A 22,500-nucleotide genomic window follows, 5' to 3' on the forward strand; every position below is an offset into this window, starting at 1 on the left:
TCAGGATCAGTTGGAATAGTTTTGCTGATTATTTGTAGAAAAAAGATACTAATTCCATATCTTCAAGATTGACTGTTTCTGTAATTGACAAGCAAGTGTTACATTGCATCAGATTTAAATATACTAATATAATGTAATGTGGCATACACCTCATTGTTTACAAATTTATACTTATGTAAAGAGTTCAATTTAGTAACTGATGTTTTGAAGCTGCAATATGAAGTGTCTTGTTATTTTCATCAGTACTTTCTATATTTAGAATCAACAATTTAAAAGAAATGAAAAATTGTTAATCAGTTTCATATCATTTTTATATTTTCTTTCATAAGAAATGAAGTTGTGGCCAGAATGCAAATACATTATCTGTATAGATTTGTATATATAATGCTACTATAATGTCTCCATTCTCAACTTTCTCATACATTTAATAAAAATCCCTTTATTCAATTCAAGTGAATACATTTTGTTTTTAGTGTTATCATGACTTAGTAGTCATTAGATATATTGCTGTCTCCCTTTAGAGCCGTAGAAATTACTGCTCGGATTTTTTTCATTTGCATGAAGTCATTCCTGAAATCATAATTGATTTGTTATCCTAGTTGAAATTATAATGTAACATATGTATTTTCATTCATGCATGAAAACATAACCTTGATGAAATACAAGACACATATTTATTTCTATTTTTCAAATAAATTCTGGCGCAATTAAGGTGCACAGGAGCAGTGTGCATGGATTGAGTGGATTGCTTGTTTCTGTCTTGAGCAGAAATTTTATTTACAACGGAAAGCCGGAATGTTAGTTTATATTTTTTGAAAAAGGAAATCAATTATCTTTAATTTAGATCATTCACATTTCATCATGACGCAAAACAACTGCCAAAATTAAATAATAGCAATCGTAATGTTTAGTAAAATCAGTAACATCAGTCTACTAGTGACAGGCAATCTATAAATAGGATCACAACACTCCCTACGGAGCGATAAATAAGGCTCTTCCAAACACCACCGTCGACAACCCATACTAAATCACCGGATGTGGGGAGCGGCAACAGTTACGCCTATGGGATTCAACACGATGACATCAACGTTATGTTTGGAGAAAACACTTGATAATTTTGTGTTTGATAGATGAAAACATCATTTATCACTCCAAAGGTTAGTAAAATCAAAAACTTTAAATGACATTTCAGTCTACGAAATCACAGTCTCCCACATTAATGATGAAAATTACGTTTTTGTCTTTACATCGTTGAAAACCAGGATATTTCATCATGCCTAACATTTTTTTTATCATCTGCATACTATGAAATATTAATTCATTCAATTACATGTAGTACAAATGTGGTGGGATAGAAAATTATAGGTAATTAGTAGTATGTAAACTTTTCTGAAACAGGCTAGTAATTATAGTCTGAATGGATAACTGAGCTTCAAGGGTGGCGCTGATTGTCACTTCCTCTTCCTCTCAAAACATGTTAGCATGGACGCTACTGTTAAAATATTGGGAACAAGCTGTTAGTTTACCACAATATAGCATGAATTGAAGTAAGTTTAATACTTAGGAGTTGTTTGCGAGTTGTTTCTTATTAGTTTTATGACAGTTTTAAGCATATATCTATTACACAATTTAGATCGATGGTAAGCGATGGTTAGATTAAATTTGACCACATAGTGGTACTAAACATCGAATTTGCACATTTTATGCCAGGAAAATCAAACTTTATTTCGTTAAAAATATTGTCAATTGAATGAATTCATCATTACATCAACATGTTCTTATGTTTAGGCCTCTTATTTCTTACCACATGGGCTTATTTCAGTCTCCATCCCTCCAGGAACGCCGCTGAAAGAGGCTGTATCCTTCATGGACTCTATGATGGTTGCGTTGTTGCCTGGCTCATCTCTAGGGGTGGCGGCCCTCCCCGTCTTCCTTTGCTGCATCTTGTAATTACTGAATGTCTTTTTTGCTTTTTGGGCCATGTTTCCATTTTTCCTTGACTTGATCGACAGTACGGAAGCAAACGCCTTTGTTGTTTACACAATCTGTTATTTTCTGCCAGATTGCAGCCTTGCCCTTATTAGTGACCTCATTGCTGAATTTTTTTTATTAAGGATCTCAGCATTTTCTTGAAACATTGCCTGAATTGCATTCTCTTCTTCAGCACTGAAAATTTTTTCTTCTTTTTCTTTTTTACAGTCAGAGGTTACTGGGGTCATTTCAGGTGCTTCTTGTTGCGATGCCATTTTGACAGGGAATCATGGGACAGTATGCAAGGAATTGTAATGGTTAGGTCCTTAACAGGCTGTTAACCTCTAATCATACCATTAGTTAACGGCCTGTTAAAAACACCTTCCAGCAACCAAATTTTAACGTACTGTTAACTAACTTTTCGTTAGCTATTTAACGGGTCGTTAGTGTTTAACGGGTAACGTTAAAATAACGGTGCTTTAAAAAGTAATTTAGTTTGATGAGCAATCAATCAATGGTTGGCGGTCAATCCTTTGAAAGAAGGGACTTCCTTTTACACGGCATACAGACACGACAGAGTATATATTCAGTATAGATTAGTAAATCTGCCACACATAAATACTACCTTTTGACAAATCCGCCGTGCAAGATAAAAGTTATTAATCTTTTCAGCGTTATCTATTAACTTTGATCGAGGTTTATAATGTTGAGTATTTACTCCAGACACAAGAAATGCCAAATGGGAACCTTCGTCGGGTAGCGTAAGTGGTGTTACCAACAATTATACCTGTTATAAATTCATTAACTGACCATCGTAAGTGAATTATGAGACAAATAACATGACATTGTGTAGGTTTATACCACCTAACACGGTTACAACAAGTGGAGTATCAATTGCTGTATTGCATGCAATTTTAATTGATTAAATATCGAGGTAACAAACACAGAAATGGATCTATTTGGATCAGCCATTATACCATCCAGGCATTAGAAAACCTGAAAAAGCCCACACTGCTTTGATGCTTTATTACAATCAGACAAGAACTACCGGGGATATTTTCAAATAACTTAATCTGATGGGCATCCACCCTTCCTAATGTCGCACTGTTTAGGTTGAAGAAATTAACTGTAACCGTGATGAGCGAGGCTGATCATCGTTTTCACTATCACTAGCGTCTGGCTCGAACAAATAAGGCCTATCGACAAAGCGATTTTGACAGAATCGTCTATGAAAACAAGCTGTAAGTCGGAAACTAGGCAAAGCAGGAGACAAAATTAAATGACAGTAGATTGTGAGAACATATAGCTTTCATTTTTCACAACAATTGTCACGATTTCAGGTTTATACAAACCTGTAAACAAGATAATTTACCCCCTGAAATGTACATGAATTCTACATCGTCCCTCATATCTATTCCTCACAATACGTAAGGGAGACGCGCCGCTCTAAATGGTGGAAATTTCGTTCGCGGGTGAGAATTGTGCACTGTTGTTAAAAGGTCGATTTAAGTTAAGTAAAGATCGAACGAGTAGTTTTAATGACGGGGTGTCATTTATAACGATGCCAATTTGTGATTTAGGTATCTGTACACCCTAGAGTATATGTCATCTTTAAATAGTAAAACCAGGCTGATAGGTGCTAATTGAAAGTCTCTAGTATGATTAACTCTTCATAAGCCGATAGTGTCTTAGTACCTTTGGTCTCTGTTGATCAGAAGTTTGCGGCAGCGGATTTCGATAAGCCTCAAGAGTTATCTATCCCAAAGTCCTAATTCTGGTGGATGGGACTACAACTTTGATTGCATGCATTATTGTTGTAGATATTATTGATTTTCTTAAAAACAACTAAAATGTCATTGATCCTTGAAAGGTCACTGGTCTCTCGATCCACAAAACGTTCGAAACGTTACGACCTGTCGTTACTCTCATAGGCTTACAAAATGTCGTAGAATAAGAATACAATTTACCTAACAAAACGTTCATCAAACTGTTTGATTGGGATTTGAGAACCATGTGAGTCATTATCTTACCTCCATGTAAAAATACTTTAATTTCATTGGTCAATGATGGTTTAACAAGTTTGGGAGGGTGACAACTGAAAAAAATATTACCCGCTGCCACAGTAACTGCCAAACTCTCCGCCGAGACGCTGAAGCGCTAACAATCGTATGACGTCATAATATGACGCATGCAGTGCCCGGAGTTCGAAACCGTTCGGTCACTTTGTACATATTTATTTTACAGACTTTCACTCCTTTATTTAAGCTATTTTATACATTGAGTGGTTTGCACACTCAGCTTAAACATAATTAACAGTTTTTATAGCAGTTTTATGCTTGTCAGATATGTTTCACTGATGTTAAATATCCAGTCGAGAGGCAGACGCCATTTTGTTGCATGTCATATAGTCGGTAGCGATCTTTAACATAAAATAAAATGATATTTTGTACATTTAACATGCCGGTAAGATAAATACGTTGTATGCTTCTCCCTCGGGTAATACGGTCTGATGTACGCCTCTTTGTAGCAGTGTCATCCCTCGCCTACCGGCTCGGGTGACACTGCTACAAAGAGGCGTACGTACCGCCTCGGGTGACACTGCTACAAAGAGGCGTACATCAGACCGTATTACCCTCGAGAGAAGCATACAACTTATATTATTGCATTATGCCAAATCATATTGTCTATCAATATTCAACACAGATAAAAGTATTCAAAATCTGTTCTTACCTTTAACTTGTTTTGCAGGATCCTGTTTCATCGATACAAAAACTAAGCAAATATTTAGATAAACCATGTAATGTGGAGAGCGCAGGCGATTGCGGACGCCTGCAGCTTTTCCAACATCAAGAAAGTCAGTTCAGGAACCAAGGCTGATGGCGTTGGATGGAAGGAAAGGGAATATGTTCAGGAAGGTGAGTGATGTGGTTTGGCACGCCCATAGTTATGTTAGCCTTGACGAGGACAGCTTTCTTGAACACTGAAGATGCTCCAGAAGTATATTTTCAAATGATGCGAGTTAAAGGAACATTGCAAGACCCGGGTTATCGAGCTTGTTAATTGTCGTCTTCTACAGACGTTGTGGATTGTTGCTCATAATGTCAATCCCTTTGTTTCGTTTGGGGTTTCTCTTGTCCCGGCTTGATGTTTTACAAGAACAACGCCCTATACCTGAATTATTGTCCATAATGAGCATATCAAAACAGTTTTGGGAGGGTCCTTGCTTTATCAAGTTTACAAATGTCAAAGATGTATACAATGTCATATTGACGTTTAGCCAGTCAGAGTGAGTGAAGCTTTGTGTTATGCTCTCTATTTTTAGAAATTGAACAAAACATCCACAGCGTAACTCATTATGATACGCTTTCGTCTAAACATCTATCTGATTTCTGTAAAGCTGTTTCGGAAGCCTTATGGAGACACAAATGCTCTACTCTAAACTCCAAATAGCTATTGCATTTAATTACATATTTCAAACGAAGGGTTCAATTCTGCACATAGACGTTGATCGGTTTTACAGGGCAAACCAACAACTGGAAGGAGTGGTTCACGGTGGCTCAAAACGAGAGGTTTGAAGACGTCCTAAAGACAAAAATGAACAGAAGCGATGTTTCTAAATAAGAAACATACACAAGGATATGGCACTATCGTGGAGTGTTAACAGCGCCACATGTATGTCCATGTACATGTACAGTGCCACCAGAAATTATTGAGAATTTAAAGATTGTAATTGTTTTTGTTTTCTTCACTCATTACTCACGTATTAAATGTGACTATTAGCAGAACATAAATCCAGATTCAAAGACAGGTGAACAGTTAGTATTTTGTCAAGTCACCATGGGCAGCAATGCAGGCTTCAATCAGACATGGGGTAATTGTAATTTGTAATTGTAATTGAATGTAATTAATTACAAAAATCTATGTAATTGCATGTAATTTGTAATTGAATGTTTAAAATGTAATTTGTAATTGTAATTTATTTAATTAAAATCTCAATGTAATTGAATTTTTCAATTACTTTTTCAATTACATCAAATTACATCTCACTTTTTTATTTTGGTGGTCATCAGGCAACCCTTGCAATTATATTCTGTACAATAAGGAGGACTAAGGAGTGTTTTTCAATAAGATGCTTGTTGTCGGTATATACTCTAGCAGGTGTTAAGTTTTGAAAGAGATTTGAATGTCTAAGCCTTTGTAACTATCACCATCTGCATATTTGTGAAACAAAGGGAATCAGTAACGCATGACTGGATGTAGGTTGGTATTTGAGGAATTGGGGGATTAACAGTACTATTAGTCAAGTTCCTATCAAAATGGCCTCTTTGTTTATTTCTCATAGGATATGATATTCAAAATCTTACTGAACTGTAGTCCTATTTTTATAATCATGAAAGGTAATAAGCCATAAATCCAAGTTGACAAATCCTTTAGTATGTTAATGTGGATTATGTCAGATAGAGAGACCGGCTGATTATATATTGTAATGTAGGCCTGTAATGATGTCATGATACAGTACACCTAAGGTAACAGTGGTGGACAAAGTGTTTTTTGCAACAAGAGATGATAGAGGTGTGTATTTGATAATAAGCCCAAAGAAATATGCAAAATACAAATTTGATTAAATAGTGTACATTGTAGATATAATCTAACTTTGCATTTCACTTTTTGATGACAAAAATATGAATTGGATTTAGTGACCACTGTTTACCAACATCGATATCTTGTTGATTAAAGGAATACAGAAATATATTTGTTTTGTTTTTGTTTTGTCTTTTAACAAAGTAATTTGTAATTGTAATTAATTACATTGGTAATGTAATTGTAATTTAATTAATTACATTTTAATTTAAGGTGTAATTGTATTTGTAATTGTAATTGAGGAAAATCAAAGTAATTGTAATTTAATTAATTACATTTCAAAGTAATTGAACCCATGACTGGCTTCAATGCGGCGGAGTATACTACTGATCAAAGAAGTTAGAAAGTCGTGGACCATGCTGTTCCAATATCGGACCACCTCTTCTTTCATTTCAGCGATATTTGTCAGATTTGTCTTATTGACACTTTCCTTCATAAATCCCCAAACATTTTCTATTGGATTTAGGTCAGGCTATAGCTTGGCAAATCTAATATTTTGGGTCCGAAACCAGGCCTGTGAATGCTTTGAACGATGTTTTGGGTCGTTGTCCTGCTGGAAAATCCAAAAATTCCATAGAACACGTGAGAAGATGGAAGTAAATGTCCCTCGAGAATATCTGTGTACCGCTCACTGTTCATATTCCTTTAAATACACAGAGGGGCGTTGTCCCTAACACAGATATGCCACCCCACACGTTAAATTTCGGACTCTACTTTGGGCGCTGATACAAAGGTTTTTCAGTTTGTTTGGTCGAGAATTTCAGTGTATTAGGAAACAGCCACACATAACTTTCATCTGAGAAAATCACATTGTCCCAGTTAAAATTTCTATGCTGTAAGCACCAGTTCAACCTTCGCTCCTTTTGTTCAGGTTTCATGATCGGTGATGGAATTCCTCGACTTTTCTGCCAACCCTTTGCATGTAGCTCAGTTCTAATTGTCCCCTTACAGACAGCCACAGTTCCTCTATCAATCATATCCAGCCTTACGTTTTCTAAACTCCTTCGTTTGTTTTTAGAAACAAAAATACCAAGCCGCCTCCTGTCACCGACAGTCAATTTTCTGGGCCTACCTGCGCCTCCCTGGTACTCAATGCCATATCCATTTGCAATATTTTTCAAAACACGATAAACAGTGGTCAAAGGGATGCCTGTTGCCTACTTGAAATCACTTAAGCTGATCTGATGTCCTTGTTATAATACTCTAAAATCAACTTCTCTCTATATCATACTGAGGATCAGGGGCGGTGGGTAGCCTAATAAACGTTGGCTCGTCACGCCAAAGACCCGGGTTCGAATCCCCACATGCACAATGTGTGAAGCCCATTTCTGGTGTCCCCGCCGTGATTTTGCTGGAATAGTAAAGTAAACTCAGTCAGGCAGTCAGTACTGAGGATCACTGAAAATGTCGTCTGCTAGCAAGTAGTAAACAAAGGGGGATAACTCTTCACAAACTAATGAAAAAGGATTAACGGAGTTGTCTCTCTTGAATGAAACCAATGACTTGATAGCTGGCCAAGGTTGTTTATACTAGAAATCCAATTAAACATGTTCCTAAAATTCTCATTAATTTCTGGTCATACTATATAATCAGCATTAGAACAGTGATTGCAAACAGGATGAGTTTTAGGTTCAGTTTCTATCTTCCTTTTCTCACATTATGACTTGGGTTACAAGGAGGAAAATTGACCAGTGGTACGTGTTGATTCCCATGCTCAAACAAATAGTTACATAAAAGACAATATATCATAAAGGCAAACATTATAGCAATAAAATATTGATGATAATTTTAACCGATCTGCTGCAATGGTCAAGCTTCCAAAATAGGCCTAGGCTGAGAATCTAGGGTCAGATATGATCTTCGCACAGCTTTTGGCTATGTTTTTTCAATGTGTTTCTTTACGGTTCGTTTCACTTGCAAAAACATATTTGCATTCTGTTTGTGGATAGTAATATACAAATATACAAATATTCTAGAAATGTTTTGAGCTCTCTATACAATCTGTACCTGAATCTGGAAATCAACGTTCAATTCTTTAAATAAATTCTTTAAATACAGGCTTATTTAATAGTATCTCTTTAAAAACTTAAAAGAACTCTCATAACAGTTATACACCATATGCTTCTTGCATAATGCTATTGTCAGTTTTCAGTGGTGGTTAAAGAACACTGTATCTGTCCATAGTCATTAAATACGGAACACTCCGAACATATACGGAATACGTGTTCTTCATTTCCTTTGAGTGGTATGTACGACCATCATAAATGGCAGAAGACTTATTTAATTGCTGCTGTATTCTATCATCAGTCATATCGCTGGGAGACGACTTCAACATCTGCAATTAAACAAATTGTAAAAAGCATTTTGATTCTTTTATGCAATAAAACAAATGGCATCCCTCGACGGATGACGTCGTCAACTTTGTTACCTGTTACAAATAGGTGGACATTCAAAGACGGGCGTAATCATGTACACATGAGCAGGTGGACATTAACGGGTGGAAATGAAAAGGTGGGCGTAAACAAATGGGAATGAAAAGGTTGGCGTAAACAGTGAGTGAATGAGTTTGGCTTTACCAAATATTGCCTTTAGCAATATGCCACCAATATCACGGCGGGGAAAACCAGAAGTTGGCTTCACATATTGTGCCCATGTCGGGAATCGAACCCGGGTCTGCAGCGTGACGAGCGAACGCTTCAACCGCTAGGCTACCCCACCGCCCCAGATGGGAATGAAAAGATGGACATTATCAGATGGGAATGAAAAGATGGTCGTAAACAATATGGGAATGAAAAGGTGGGCGGCGTAAACATATGGGAATGAAAAGGTGGGCAGTGTAAACAGTTTGGAATGAAAAGATGGACGTAAATGGATGGCGTGAAAAGGTGGGCGCAAACAGATGGGAATGAAAAGATGGCCGTAAACGGATGGGCGTGAAACGGTTGGCGTGTATAGATGGGAATGAAAAGTTGGGCGCAAATGAAAATGAAAAGATTGATGTAAACAGATGGGAATGAAAAGATGGGCGTAAACGGATGGGCGTTCAAAGGTGGGCGCAAACAGATGGACATGAAAAGATGGGCGTAAACACATGGGCGTTAAAAGGTGGGCGCAAACATAGGATATGCAAAGGAGGGCGTGTATAGATGGGAATGAAAAGTTGGGCGTAAATGAAAATGAAAAGATTGATGTAAACAGATGGGAATGAAAAGATGGGCGTAAACGGATGGGCGTTCAAAGGTGGGCGCAAACAGATGGACATGAAAAGATGGGCGTAAACACATGGGCGTTAAAAGGTGGGCGCAAACATAGGGAATGCAAAAGGAGGGCGTGTATAGATGGGAATGAAAAGATGGGCGTAAACAGATGGGAATGAAAAGGTGGGCGTAAACAGATGGGAATGAAAAGGTGGGCGTAAACGGAAGGAAATGAAAAGATTGATGCAAACAGATGGGAATGAAAAGATGGGCGTAAACAGATGGGATTGAAAAGATCAACGAAAAAAGATGGGACTGAAAAGTTCAACGAAAAAAGATAGGAATGAAAAGATGGACGTAAACAGATAGGCGTAAACATTTGGAAATGAAAAGATGAGCCTGCAGTTGTCAACTCGATACACCAACGGAAAATAAGAGCAGGGAGTGAGCTTTGTTGCAGTGACTGCAAAATGTATCCACAGATGGCGGCAGAATACACCATCTGAGATGTAGCATTGTGATAAGTACTGCGAACACCTGTTTCTGCAAATATGCACAGTGGCTGTCCATGCAACACTAACTGCACCTTTTATTATATATATATATACATGTCCTGGTTGTACATGTCACAGTTTGAAATATTCAGTGTCATTAAGGTAGAGTGTACTAGTTCACCTGAGTGAAATATCAAATTTAAAACCTATGTGAAACGCATTTATTGTTTAAAGGACTATATCCAACAACAAAATATATATAGTAGACTTAGCACAATTTGTCACTCCCCTTGTTTGCATGGTCACGTACAAAATCTTAGTTAAATACTTATTCATGGGGCGGTGGGTAGTCTCGTGGTTAAAGGATCACGGGTTCGATTTCCCACATGAGCAGAATGTGTGATGCCCATGATATTGCTGGAATATTAGTAAAAGTGACGTAGAACCGTACTCACTCACTGACTCAAACAGCATATGCTCTCAGCTTCAAGTTTAATATACACGTGCCATATAAAATTAATGATAAGTCATTGAAGACGCTAAGGGAGAATGCCACTGGGATAATGACTTACATGTACACGTGTCACGTCCCTACGGGTATGTATGAGCTGAACTCATTGTCCAAATAGTTTTAGTTGTAATTGTGATATTCTAGTTGTTTTACTGTCCTTCGTCGACAGGTTTTTATAATATACATATATTCTCTCTCTCTCTCTCTCTCTCTCTCTCTCTCTCTCTCTCTCTCTCTCTCTCTCTCTCTCTCTCTCTCTCTCTCTCTCTCTCTCTCTCTCTCTCTCTCTCTCTCTCTCTCTCTCTCTCTCTCTCTCTCTCTCTCTCTCTCTCTCTCTCTCTCTCTCTCTCTCTCTCTCTCTCTCTCTCTCTCTCTCTCTCTCTCTCTCTCTCTCTCTCGGACACGGACACTAATGCTGTAATTATAAACCCAGACTGTCTGGTCCGGACTCGATTATTTACAGACCGCCGTCATACAGCTGGAATATTGCAGAGTGCGGCGTAAAACTAAATTCATTCACTCACTATTATGACAACACGAGCTCTATGGATGAACAACTTCTTTATTATGACAACTGACAAGCTTTATGGATGAACAACTACATTATTCATAATGCGCTTTATCCGTATATTCCTCTCCAACTTCTAAACAATGCCACTCAAAGAAGACATTTTCAATCCTGGGCTACGTTTCACAAATCAATCGTAGCGCTAAGATTATCGTAACTCCCATACTGTAACATACGCTTACGACTGTCGTAGCGCTACGATCGCTTTGTGGAACGGGCTCCTGGGGGATAAACATTCAAACAGTTGAAATGTGAAGCAGCTTCTAATTTATTGTCAAAGTTGTTGCTTGATCAGCATTACACTGAAGGCCTTAGTAAGCCTAACTGAAGGTGTCTTTCACAAAATATATTTTTCATATTATCAAAATATAAACAAAAGCAAATTGTCGCTTCTTTATTTTAGCAAATGAAATGTATAAGAAAATCATCTTGGCACAAGGCATTGGAGTTAGTGTTTAACCGGAACAATACATATCTGACCCCTTCCGTTACGATGCTGGTGACACATGAGTCGCGCTGAGGCCAGTCTCGGACTAACCCATGTACAAACTTCAGCGCACTAAATCCATGGGTATAGACTAAGGAAGTAATTAAAGTAAATTGCTATACAACAACTACGTGCAACCAAAGTCATGAAAGTAACTGATTGTTTGAGGCCATATAAGTAATCAAAGTGATTGGTTGTTTGAGGCCATATAAGTAATCAAAGTGATTGGTTGTTTGAGGCCATACGACAACTACCTGTATCCAGACGACAGATCGAATCATGGCCAGACAAACACCATGACGCCTCTTGTATTACTGGATAGTGCGTTAACTCCATTCTCTCAAATGCTGAGAGGTGGCCATTTTCCTTGCAAACACCTTGTCAAAGTGAACATTTTGAGCAGTAGTAAACCATTTCTTCCACTCTTGTGTCTCTCCTAAAACAGAAAGTGTCAGTATAAAACGTTACTAACTGAAGATATGAGCAATTATTATTTACATGCTTGTGTTTCAGAGAGTCCGTGTTATACAACTAGAATGGCCATTTCTGTCACATGATATCTCCGTGGGGAAGTCCACTGCTACTTATACTTACGAGGTCACTTCAGCTTGATTGGAATTATTGCTGATAAGCTTCACTGTATTGTTAAGTGATGTATTATAAGTGATGTAATATAGGTTGTTCACTGGTCTCTCGGGGCCCTCGGGTTGATGTACCCTCGATGCTTATTTATGTTCCCCTCGCCCTTCGGGCTCAGGGAGCATAAACAAACATCGACGATACATCAGCCCATGTGCCCCTCGAGACCAGTGAACAACTTATATTACATCACCTGTCGGATGCGATCATCCCCCACATCCCTAAAACCGTATGTACACATTCAGTTCTTGGATATAATAGAACTCAAAAGGGGTGATGCATGCATGCATGCATGTATGTGCGTGTATGTGTGTGTGTGCGTGCGTGCGTGTGCGTGCATGCGTGCGTATGCGTGTGTGCGTGCGCGTGTATTGTATGTATGAATTATGGGTGGGTGGGCGGATAGATGGGACCTGATCCTACTACTCCGGGCCAATTTTCACCAATACCTTTTCTGTACGTTCCATATCCTTCTTTCCATGTCATGTCCATACATCTAGTTTCATCATCAGCGTCACGAGTCTTTAGATGTTGGAAGTTACAGGCGTCTGAAATCGACATGGCCTGCTGTCGTGTCATTTCTTTTCCAAGAAATTTTGCAACTTTCAGTACAGTAAGGACTGGGTTCTGAAATACCAAATGGAATTGTCAAATAATTTGACAACTATACACTATAAAATTCTGTGCAGAAAACACACCCTAATATTCTATGCAGAAACCATTCCTTAATAATCTGCAGAAAACACACTACAATATTCCGTGAAAAAACCTTGCTACAATACTTTGTGCAGAAAACACACTACTCATTTCTGTGCAGAAAACACTCTACACTATTCTGTGCGGAAAATACTGGTAATCGTATCATTGTTCATTTAAATGTTGGACGCTTTGTATCGTAACAACATTCAGCTCATTTCATTAGTGTTGAGTGATTGCCTTCAAACATAACCTGTTTCATCTCTTCAAACGTTAGGTCTAAGACTTGCAACTCCGGGTGCTTTGTCCTCTCAGTCTCCCAGTCCAGCAGGTAGTCAAAGTAGGAGCCATACGGGACTGCAGATGTAATGCATATGTTATCTTGAAAGAGTTGTTAAAGTTACAACGAATCTACATTATGAGGAAAGAACGCCCAAGCTGATGAAGTTCTTAACAACAGCCATTGGATCTGTCAAACAAAGAATCACTATCAGTATGTAAGTGAGTGGATGAGCGGTGGGCTAGTGAGCGAGTTATTCGGCAGTGTTATACGTTGTACCATGTGTGTTCCACCTGCCATGCATTGTACCTCTGGAGTCAGTGAGCAACATTGGTTATATTTAGACTTGTCCTATATTTAGACAATGTGCTGGAGTGTACTCTTGTCTGATGCAGAGAACATAATGGAAATTTCAAAAATTTTCCTTGTTTATATACGGGGAACTCGGTCCGTTTCTGGGATTGTAAAAATGTCAGCACATCCATGAGCTTTTGAGTTTCCATATGGTCTACTTCCGCTTGTCTCAAATACTTTCTGTGAATATCCAGAAAGTCCCCCCTTGATAGTATTAAGAAGTTATGGTTAATCTTTGAGACAGTGCTTTGGGGGTACATTTACTGGACCCAACAACATATCTCACTTTGTAAGGATTCTTATGTAGCTTTGGAATCCAGTACAAAAAAGGAACGGACATGTCTTCAGGTTTGAAAGTCAAGCCAAACATTGATAGCAACGTTGAATGGCTCAGGCAGATCTCTTCCTCAGTTAACATACTGGCCTTATATGTGGCATTGACCGCCTCCGTGGTGTAGTGGTTAGAGCGTCCGCCCGGAGAGCGGAAGGTCGCGGGTTCGATCCCCGACCGCGTCATACCAAAAGACGTTAAAATATGGTACTTGTTGCTCCCAGCCTGGCGCTCGGTATTAATAGGTACAACAAGGGCTGGTCGGCTCGGAGTCAGTATGATGTGTCTGAGTGGAGTAGTGATGTTTACATATAATGGTTATGTTATTTGAGGCCTTATCAGTGGGAATAACTACAAACTTTTCATGCAGGGCAGACAGACCTTGTGATTGTGTGCCATTGTTGGTATTTGACATTGTACTATATGCCTGTGGCCTCTTCAGAACATGCCATTGAATAAAAGAGATATGAATGGTATACATGATTCCAGATTCATACCTTCCCCGTCCAGAAACAGTTGAAGATAGTCTTCCCATTTCCCATCATAGTCCTGGACCGTCACTAACCCTGTTTCACAGCCTTCTATGGATCTCATGCCCTTTGTCATGTAGTAGTAGGACACGGCCACTGACTTGGGGTTTCTTCTGAGCAGAATGATTTTGGTTCTGTTTGTACAGACTTGGCGTGGAAGATATCGGAGATGTAGGTGGGAGCTCATCACCCTGGGAGATGTCAGACTGTCAAGGTAACGGGTGGATCTGAAATCGGGTTGGTTAAGTCTTTCCAGGTGGTTCCGGTACACCAAATCTTCATGGGCCACCATGCTGACAACCTCCCAAATCCAGTGCGTACCTGCAGGTGTATCAGTCAGTGTTGAGCTAACACAGTGTATAGGTTTACAGCTTTCGTGCATCATAAACTATAACAGTCTCGAAATGACACATTTGACGATTATGGCCCTTTTTCAAGCATTGCTGATTCGAGTATTCCTGTATTCATGCATGCATTAATATACAATGAGTGATTGTGTGAGTGAGTGTGGTTTTACACCAGTTTGGGCAGTGTTCCTGTATTCATGCATGCATTAATATACAATGAGTAGGGTATTTAAGGGTTGAAGACAGAATTGTTACTCTCGTTACACTTAAGAAGTCAAAATCAATAAAGCCTCGCCTTCATAACATTGTGTTTTAACAAAGATTGTTAGGCATGTGTTACCATGTTGGACATGGTGATACATGTAGTTGCTATATGTTTGGCACTCAGACTGGCAATTCTTATGACTATTTTAGTCATTTTAGTCAGAGGCAAAAGGTATTATCTTGCCTCACACATAAATGTCGTTTTCTGATTGGCTGAGCGCTCTTCTGTTTGTTTCTATGTACCCCGCTTACAAACGAGTAACATTTTCTATTCCCCCACTGGGAATGCCGAACTCATTAGGTACTTCGTAGAAGTACTTCTTTATCTCGAATAACATCGAGTCACGTATGATATACGGAAATTACCGATGTTTTGCGAATGCAAATCGATGGAAGGGAGATAACTCTAATCCGATACCCGTGCTTCAAGCAGTACAAAATTACCATTGAGGTGTTCGGTAAGATAAATATACGTTGTTGACTAGTAACTCGGGGCCCATGGCCCCCTCGAGACCAGTGAACAACTTATACTGTGACCGCAACTTCAAAATTCATATGTGCATACAGTCACATAGGGACCGTTCATAGTTTATGGCTAGGGGTGGTTGGGGGTTTGGTTAGTTGGTGCTGATGCTGATGTTAAGGGTGGGTGGGTGGATGGGTGGTGGTTGGTGGTTGTGAGCAAGTGATACATCAATAGCTGCTTCATCCTACCTGACTTAGGGTAGGCACAAACGAAGACGTCATCAGGGCGCAGCTGCATGTCTCTGATGCCCTCCAAATGCTGATGGAAAGGTCTTGCTGTCTCACTTCGGTGGAAGTAAAATCCATCTACACAGTTGACAGCAATGCTATGTCCACTTTGGTCTTTTAATTGCACTTTGTGAGACATTGGCAGGTCTGAAAATAGCCGTGAACATGAGTGAAATATGCTTTACTCACATCACATATGAATAAAATTAAAAACAAAATATAAGGTTCAACAACCCCCAATGCGAGAATCATGTTGCGGTCCGATCACAATGCAAATGGTGTCAGGTTATGTATAGGATAAACCACTCCTCGGTTTGGTCGGGATTGTAGAACCGCGATCGAGTAAGTAAAGCCGAAGACCACCCGATCCCGTTAGTCGCCTCTTACGACAAGCACGGGTTACTGAAGGTACATTCTAACCCGGACCTTCACGGGTATTAATTTCATGTAAAACAATGATAGTGCAATTATATCTTGTTTTTTGGCAAGGCTTAAACAACACTAAGATGGTTTGGTACAAATGTTTTTCAAATCTTGGTGGTGAGGTTTCATACTTTTGACAACCCATTGTTGTTTGACGTGGCACTAGCAATATTGTAACTATAATTGATACCTGCAGTTGAAGTTCAGTAATCAGTAATCAGTAGTACCGTTAATGACGGACTGCCTTGTTGGTTGTGCGCATCCGCCAATGTCGAAGCATTAAGAAGGAATTACATTAGTTGTTACGTGGAATTTATACTGACTGCAGGACGTGAACAATATATTTTGAGCCTTGTATTTCCTACAACATATACATGCCCTTTTTATTGTTTTCAACAAATCATGCTTGAATCATTCATTTCAGTTTTCATCATGGCATTGTACATGATTACATGGTTGTTCTATTAAGAATGCAATATAAATCTGCGTTTATACATATTACATAGGTCCATCCTTAATATCCAGACATCTGCCACCGTTTTGAACACAATAATACATGTATTTGTGTGTGCATAGATTTCCATTCGCAATATGACGCAGTATTGTATTATAATTGCAATCATCTGTGTAACATGTATAGTAGTGTCTGATACCGATACCTGCAAATTGAAAAATTATGCTGTTAATTTCTTGATACTATATCACACATGCATGGGAACTATTCATTGCTTACCATTTAGTTGTGCGCGGCACCTGCTTCCACACGACAAAACTTGACAATGTCTATTTGAATACATGGCTTTTTGCAAAATCTAGTTTAGAACAGTTGACTGAAGTAAGTGGCTACATTTACACTAAAGTACTGTCGGAAATAGAAAAACACCGTATTTTCACATTTATCTCCTACAATTTATTGTAGTGTACTAAGAGCATGCAAACATGTTCATATTTATTCAGCTGTAAGCGGACAACACACTGGTTATCGGGACTCAACACGTCGGTAGAGGGCAAAATATTACTCGCCCGTGGAAGATACTGCAGTGTAATATTTTACGGCAATATTACACATAGAGATTATTAAACGAGTTCTGTCAGATACCATTTATCTTACAACGAGTTCTTTAAAACGTATTTAACTCGCTTTCGCTCGTTAAATACGTTTTAAAACAACGAGTTGTAAGATAAGTGGTATCTGACAGACACGAGTACAGTAATCTTTTCTCACACACCATAAAAATCGCACCATTTTATGCTCGAATAGATTCAAATTTAATATTTCCTCATCGTAGTTGCGCAATAATACACAACACAACGTTTACGAATGAGTGACGTCACTTGGCTTCCTAATCACTACTCATCCCCATGGTGACCCGCCACAAAAAGTTTCTGCCACCTCTTCGCACCATCAAGGCAATAGTGATAATGAAAACTAGACAAGATCACAGAAAATTAATTAAACCCTCTGAAACGATGATGTTACCGTGCAAATGTGCATGATTTTAATTCTTGCAAGCAAAAAATATTTGAGCGTGTGACGTCATCGTTATCGCTTGGTGGTTGTCAGAAGATTGTTTTGGATATCTCTGCACATTGGGGATCTGTACTTGTGTACCAGTTTACGTTCAATGTTCTCCCATCGACCGGAGCCAAAACTATTGAGTGTGCGTCATTAGGGGCACCCAGTGTGCTTGAATGTGACATTGCTGAAGTTGCGTTCACTATCAATGGGGGACTTCTCTTCTTCGCCACATCCTTCTCGTTTTCCCGAGCCAGAAACTGCCACTTCGAATGTAACGGAATTTACGGAGTTGTCAGTATGAAATGTGAGTTGATTACATCCTGTATGTTATCAGGACATAAACTTTGCATTATCATGCGTCGGATGAATATCTTGAGCAATGACTTATGTGTAAATCAACTGTTCCTGTATATATGTTCGATGGAATAGAAAGGACGTGTGCCGCCAATTGCACTCATGAAGCCTTGCAAAACGTTCCATGTTGATACATTGTTTCAACGAGTGTGTGATTGTTCTGAGTGAATTTGATAACATTGGAATCACATTGTAGCTCGGAGTTGGAAGTGGGTCTTCATCATACTGTATCAGTGAAAAATGTCATCTTCATCAATGCATCGAAGAAACAACGAGGCAAATCGATCTCACAATTGACAGGCACTGACGTTATCGTGTCAGGTATTTTTGCAAGATGATACATGACACTTGTCGCATCTCTCCAGTAAAAGTACCAATGTTGTACATTTTGAATATTAGAAGGGAATCCCGGTCTTTATTTCTAACGCGCTTTTCACATAATTGTTTACACGTACAGGTATCAATGATTGTTCGAGCCATTTTGAATTCATGACTGGAAATCTAAAGGAATTAAAAAATAAATAGATTCATGTTATATTTATTCTAATTGTGTTTCATTGTATACATACCTGTTTATGTTGCAATCGTGAAAATGACAGGTAGGTGTTGTTGTTTTTTGCACGAGTAACAGGTTTCTGTTCGATTGAAGCACGAGTAACCTATCAATGAATTTTAATCTGGAAAGTAGTCCGTCATAACCTGACCCTAGGTCAACACCATGGAGTAGCCAATCACGGGATTAGAAATCGATTTCACACATATGTGTGATACCAGTTTTCTCACATGGGTTTCTCACCCATGGGTGTGTAAGAAATAGAGGATACTAAACGACCTTCTGTGTAATACCATTTTTATTAAATGAGTTAATGATTTGGAATCAAACCAGCGAAAGCGAGTTTGATGCTAAATCTTTCACGTGTTTAATAAAAGTGGTATTTCAACGGAAGCGAGTTTAGTATTCTGTTTATTACTCTCCAACATAAACTGATAGAAACTGCCTACGAAGTGAAATGACTCTCAGCTTCCCACGAGTCAAGCAAGGTCTAATACCATTGTGCCAGAGTTATTAGCATTGTGACGTCATAACTGTAACCACTATGACGTCATACATCTAGCGGTATTACACTATTCTTACACACCCGGTTACAGTTATGACGTCTATATATTATACGTACATGGATCGTTCATATACCTGGGATACAAACCCTTGGTTAGAGGATTCTGGCAGGCTGTGTGACCTTACCTGGACTCCATGAAGCCCGTGAAGGCAAAAAAAGGCAACCTTCTCATTCATGTAATTGGGGCAGTGGGGTAGCCTAGTCGTTACAGCGTTCGTGAGTAGAATGTGTGAAGCCCATGAGTACATCTGGTGTATCCCGCCGTGATATTGATGAAATATTGCTGAAAGCTGCGTAAAACTAAGCTCACTCTCTCATCCATGTAATTGAGAGCGTTATTTCCTCGTTTATTTGAATAGAATTGGCATCTGTAGCCAGCAGTTGTTGTCCAAGTAATAAAGACTGCATAGTATGATGTTTTAATCGTATGGTTGTCAGGACGTTGTTATAATTCTGGTACCAGCTGTTACTTCATACGGACTGAGTGAGTCTGCTCGCACTTCTCAGCATTAATACTGAGTGTGTAGTGCTAACAACCCTAAATAATATGCCGCAGTTTGACATGTATATTCCTCTCAGACACATTTTCCTTGGTTTATTCTCTTAGTGCCAGACGCATTATATCAATAACAGGTTTAGGAGTGAGAAATGATTGAGATTTTATTGTGTGCCTGTTCGGTTCGGTTGACAGCGGGAGACGCCAATAGGACCAATAGTACTGGAAGACCTTAGTTAGCAGGTGACAAGAGAGAAATAACTAATTTTACAACACCTTGAAGAATTATATCACCCACAATAAATTTTCGTTTAAACGAGTGAGTTTGGTTTTACGCAATATTCCAGCAATATCACAGAGGGGTACACCAGAAATCGGCTTCACACATTGTACCCATGTGAGAAATCGAACCCGGGTCTTCGGTATGACAAGCGAATGCTTTAACCACTAGGCTACCCCACCGCCCCATCTCCCAGGTTGAAACTAAAAAAGGTTACCTGTGAAACTAGGTTTGAAACCAACAAACCGCAAAGAAAGGTGATCCAATTAACAATTGTATAATAAAATTGACTAAGTTTACAAATCGATACAAAACGTATCAGTATGGCTGTACAAAATAGAGAGGCAGTACAAGTTCAAAGGTAATGTAATATACTACCCATCAAAAGTTTAGACTCACTTAAAACACTCACTTTATGTTATGTACATATATATGGTTACATCGAAGATGAATTTCTCCACTAACTTGGGGGAACCGACTGCAAACTTTATGCAGATGAATTGCACGATGATCATACATCAAATTGCTGAAAAGCATGTGCAAATATCGCGCATGTGAACAGCTGCGTTTTGTTGTAAAGTTTTGCTGAGAATTCGCCAATTTTCATCATTTATTGAACTCATGACAACAATCTTTGCAACGTTACGAATTTGTTTTTCCAATACATCAGTTCATATGTAAACAATATCTTAGAACAGTATGGAATATTTTTGCAAAATCTAGTTTAGAACAGTTGACTGAAGTAAGTGGCTACATTTATACTAAAGTACTGTCATTACCGTATTTTCACATTTATCTCTACAATTTATGTAGTTGATATGTGAAAGTGTGAAATATCTGTTAAAGAAAGTTCGGCCTAACTACAGCCTCAGTGCTAGGGAGATAGGAAACGCGAAAAAAGGACTTTACTGAGAAGAGATTAGTGCAGAAATGAGCAATGCGGTTTCTTTCTAAGACCAAAGTGACTTATTTTTATAATAACCTTGACCTTATAGTAACCTCTTTAGGGTTTATATTTAGTCTAGGATATTTATAATACCTAGAATTTGTTGTCGGGGAATTAGCTTAGGACCGCAACACCTTTTTAATTCAAGTAACTAAGAGAAGCATCGATTAGTGGCCAGTCTTTATTCAGTGCATTTCATGAGTCATATTATATAATTAAACATTAGCAATATTTCAAACTTGGACAAGTAATACGTATGAAAATCATGTGAATTAATAATTACATAACCCTTACTGACAATATACCTTACAATAAACAATTGCCAAGATTACACGGAAGTGAGGACGCTTCATATTATATTGGAAACATAATACACGTGATGTAGCGCAGCCGACAAATATGCGTAGAGAATGATCAGGTAGCTCTTCAGTAAGACACGTAGTACATGTGCTATCAATTGCTAAAATAATCTTCTATGTTTATGGAGTTCGTAAATCATAGGCGTTACTTTGCTACATCCCAACAGAATACAACTTACTTAAACAGAATAATAAGAATACACAAATAATATAAAGTCTGCTAATTGAATATTATGACCACTTCTTTTAAATCTAGATTATCGTGAATTACTCGAGATCGTATGGCGAACGGCATGTTATTGAATGAGTACACATATACATAATTAAAGCTTCACAGTACTGAGAACGTAGCAATATGTTAAAAGGTGGGCGTAAACAGATGGACATGAAAAGGTGGGCGTACAAAGATGGGAATGAAAAGATGGACGTAAACAGATGGGAATGAAAAGATGGACGTAAACGGATGGGAATGAAAAGGTGGGCGTAAACAGATGGGAATGAAAAGATGGACGTAAACAGATGGGAATGAAAAGGTGGGCGTAAACAGTTGGGAATGAAAAGGTTGACGGAAACAGTTGGGAATGAAAAGATGGGCGTAAACGGGTGGACGTTAAAACGTGGGCGCAAACAGATGGACGTAAAAAGGTGGGCGTGTATAGATAGGAATGAAAAGGTGGGCGTACACAGATGGGAATGAAAAGATGGGCGTAAACAAATGGGAATGAAAAGGTGGGCGTAAACAGATGGGAATAAAATAATGAGCCTGCAGTTGTCAACTCGATACACCGACGGAAAATAAGACCAGTGAGTGAGCTTTGTTACAGTGACTGCAAAATGTATCCACAGATGGCGGCAGAATACACCATCTGAGATGTAGCATTGTGATAAGTACTGCGAACACCTGTTTCTGCAAATATACACAGTGGCTGTCCATGCAACACT

The 22,500-nt window shown here is 38.6% G+C and overlaps 1 protein-coding gene across 1 annotated transcript; it reads right to left on the reverse strand.

Moving 5' to 3' along the window:
• Positions 1 to 11,773: 11,773 nt before the first annotated feature.
• On the reverse strand, positions 11,774 to 16,205 carry LOC124270901 (sulfotransferase 1E1-like). The gene is made up of 5 exons (XM_046705965.1): positions 16,025 to 16,205; positions 14,667 to 15,020; positions 13,458 to 13,561; positions 12,958 to 13,135; positions 11,774 to 12,305 (listed from the first exon to the last, which is right to left on the reverse strand). Exons 1-5 carry the CDS (start codon positions 16,200 to 16,202, stop codon positions 12,196 to 12,198), a joined length of 924 nt encoding a protein of 307 aa, XP_046561921.1. The 5' UTR covers positions 16,203 to 16,205; the 3' UTR covers positions 11,774 to 12,195.
• Positions 16,206 to 22,500: the final 6,295 nt, after the last annotated feature.

This window comes from Haliotis rubra, unplaced genomic scaffold (genome assembly GCF_003918875.1).
Source record: "Haliotis rubra isolate DU_JTF1 unplaced genomic scaffold, ASM391887v1 Scf1559, whole genome shotgun sequence".
Taxonomy (NCBI): Eukaryota; Metazoa; Mollusca; class Gastropoda; order Lepetellida; family Haliotidae; genus Haliotis; species Haliotis rubra.

What these genes read in the sequence shown, in the direction of transcription:
- LOC124270901 (XM_046705965.1), bottom strand. Translation starts at nt 16,202, where the DNA reads ATGTCTCACAAAGTGCAATTAAAAGACCAAAGTGGACATAGCATTGCT. An exon ending in TTGTGCCTACCCTAAGTCAG is followed by an intron (nt 15,021 to 16,024) that starts GTAGGATGAAGC and finishes ATACACCTGCAG; the next exon opens with GTACGCACTGGATTTGGGAG. An exon ending in ACTGTTTCTGGACGGGGAAG is followed by an intron (nt 13,562 to 14,666) that starts GTATGAATCTGG and finishes TTACATCTGCAG; the next exon opens with TCCCGTATGGCTCCTACTTT.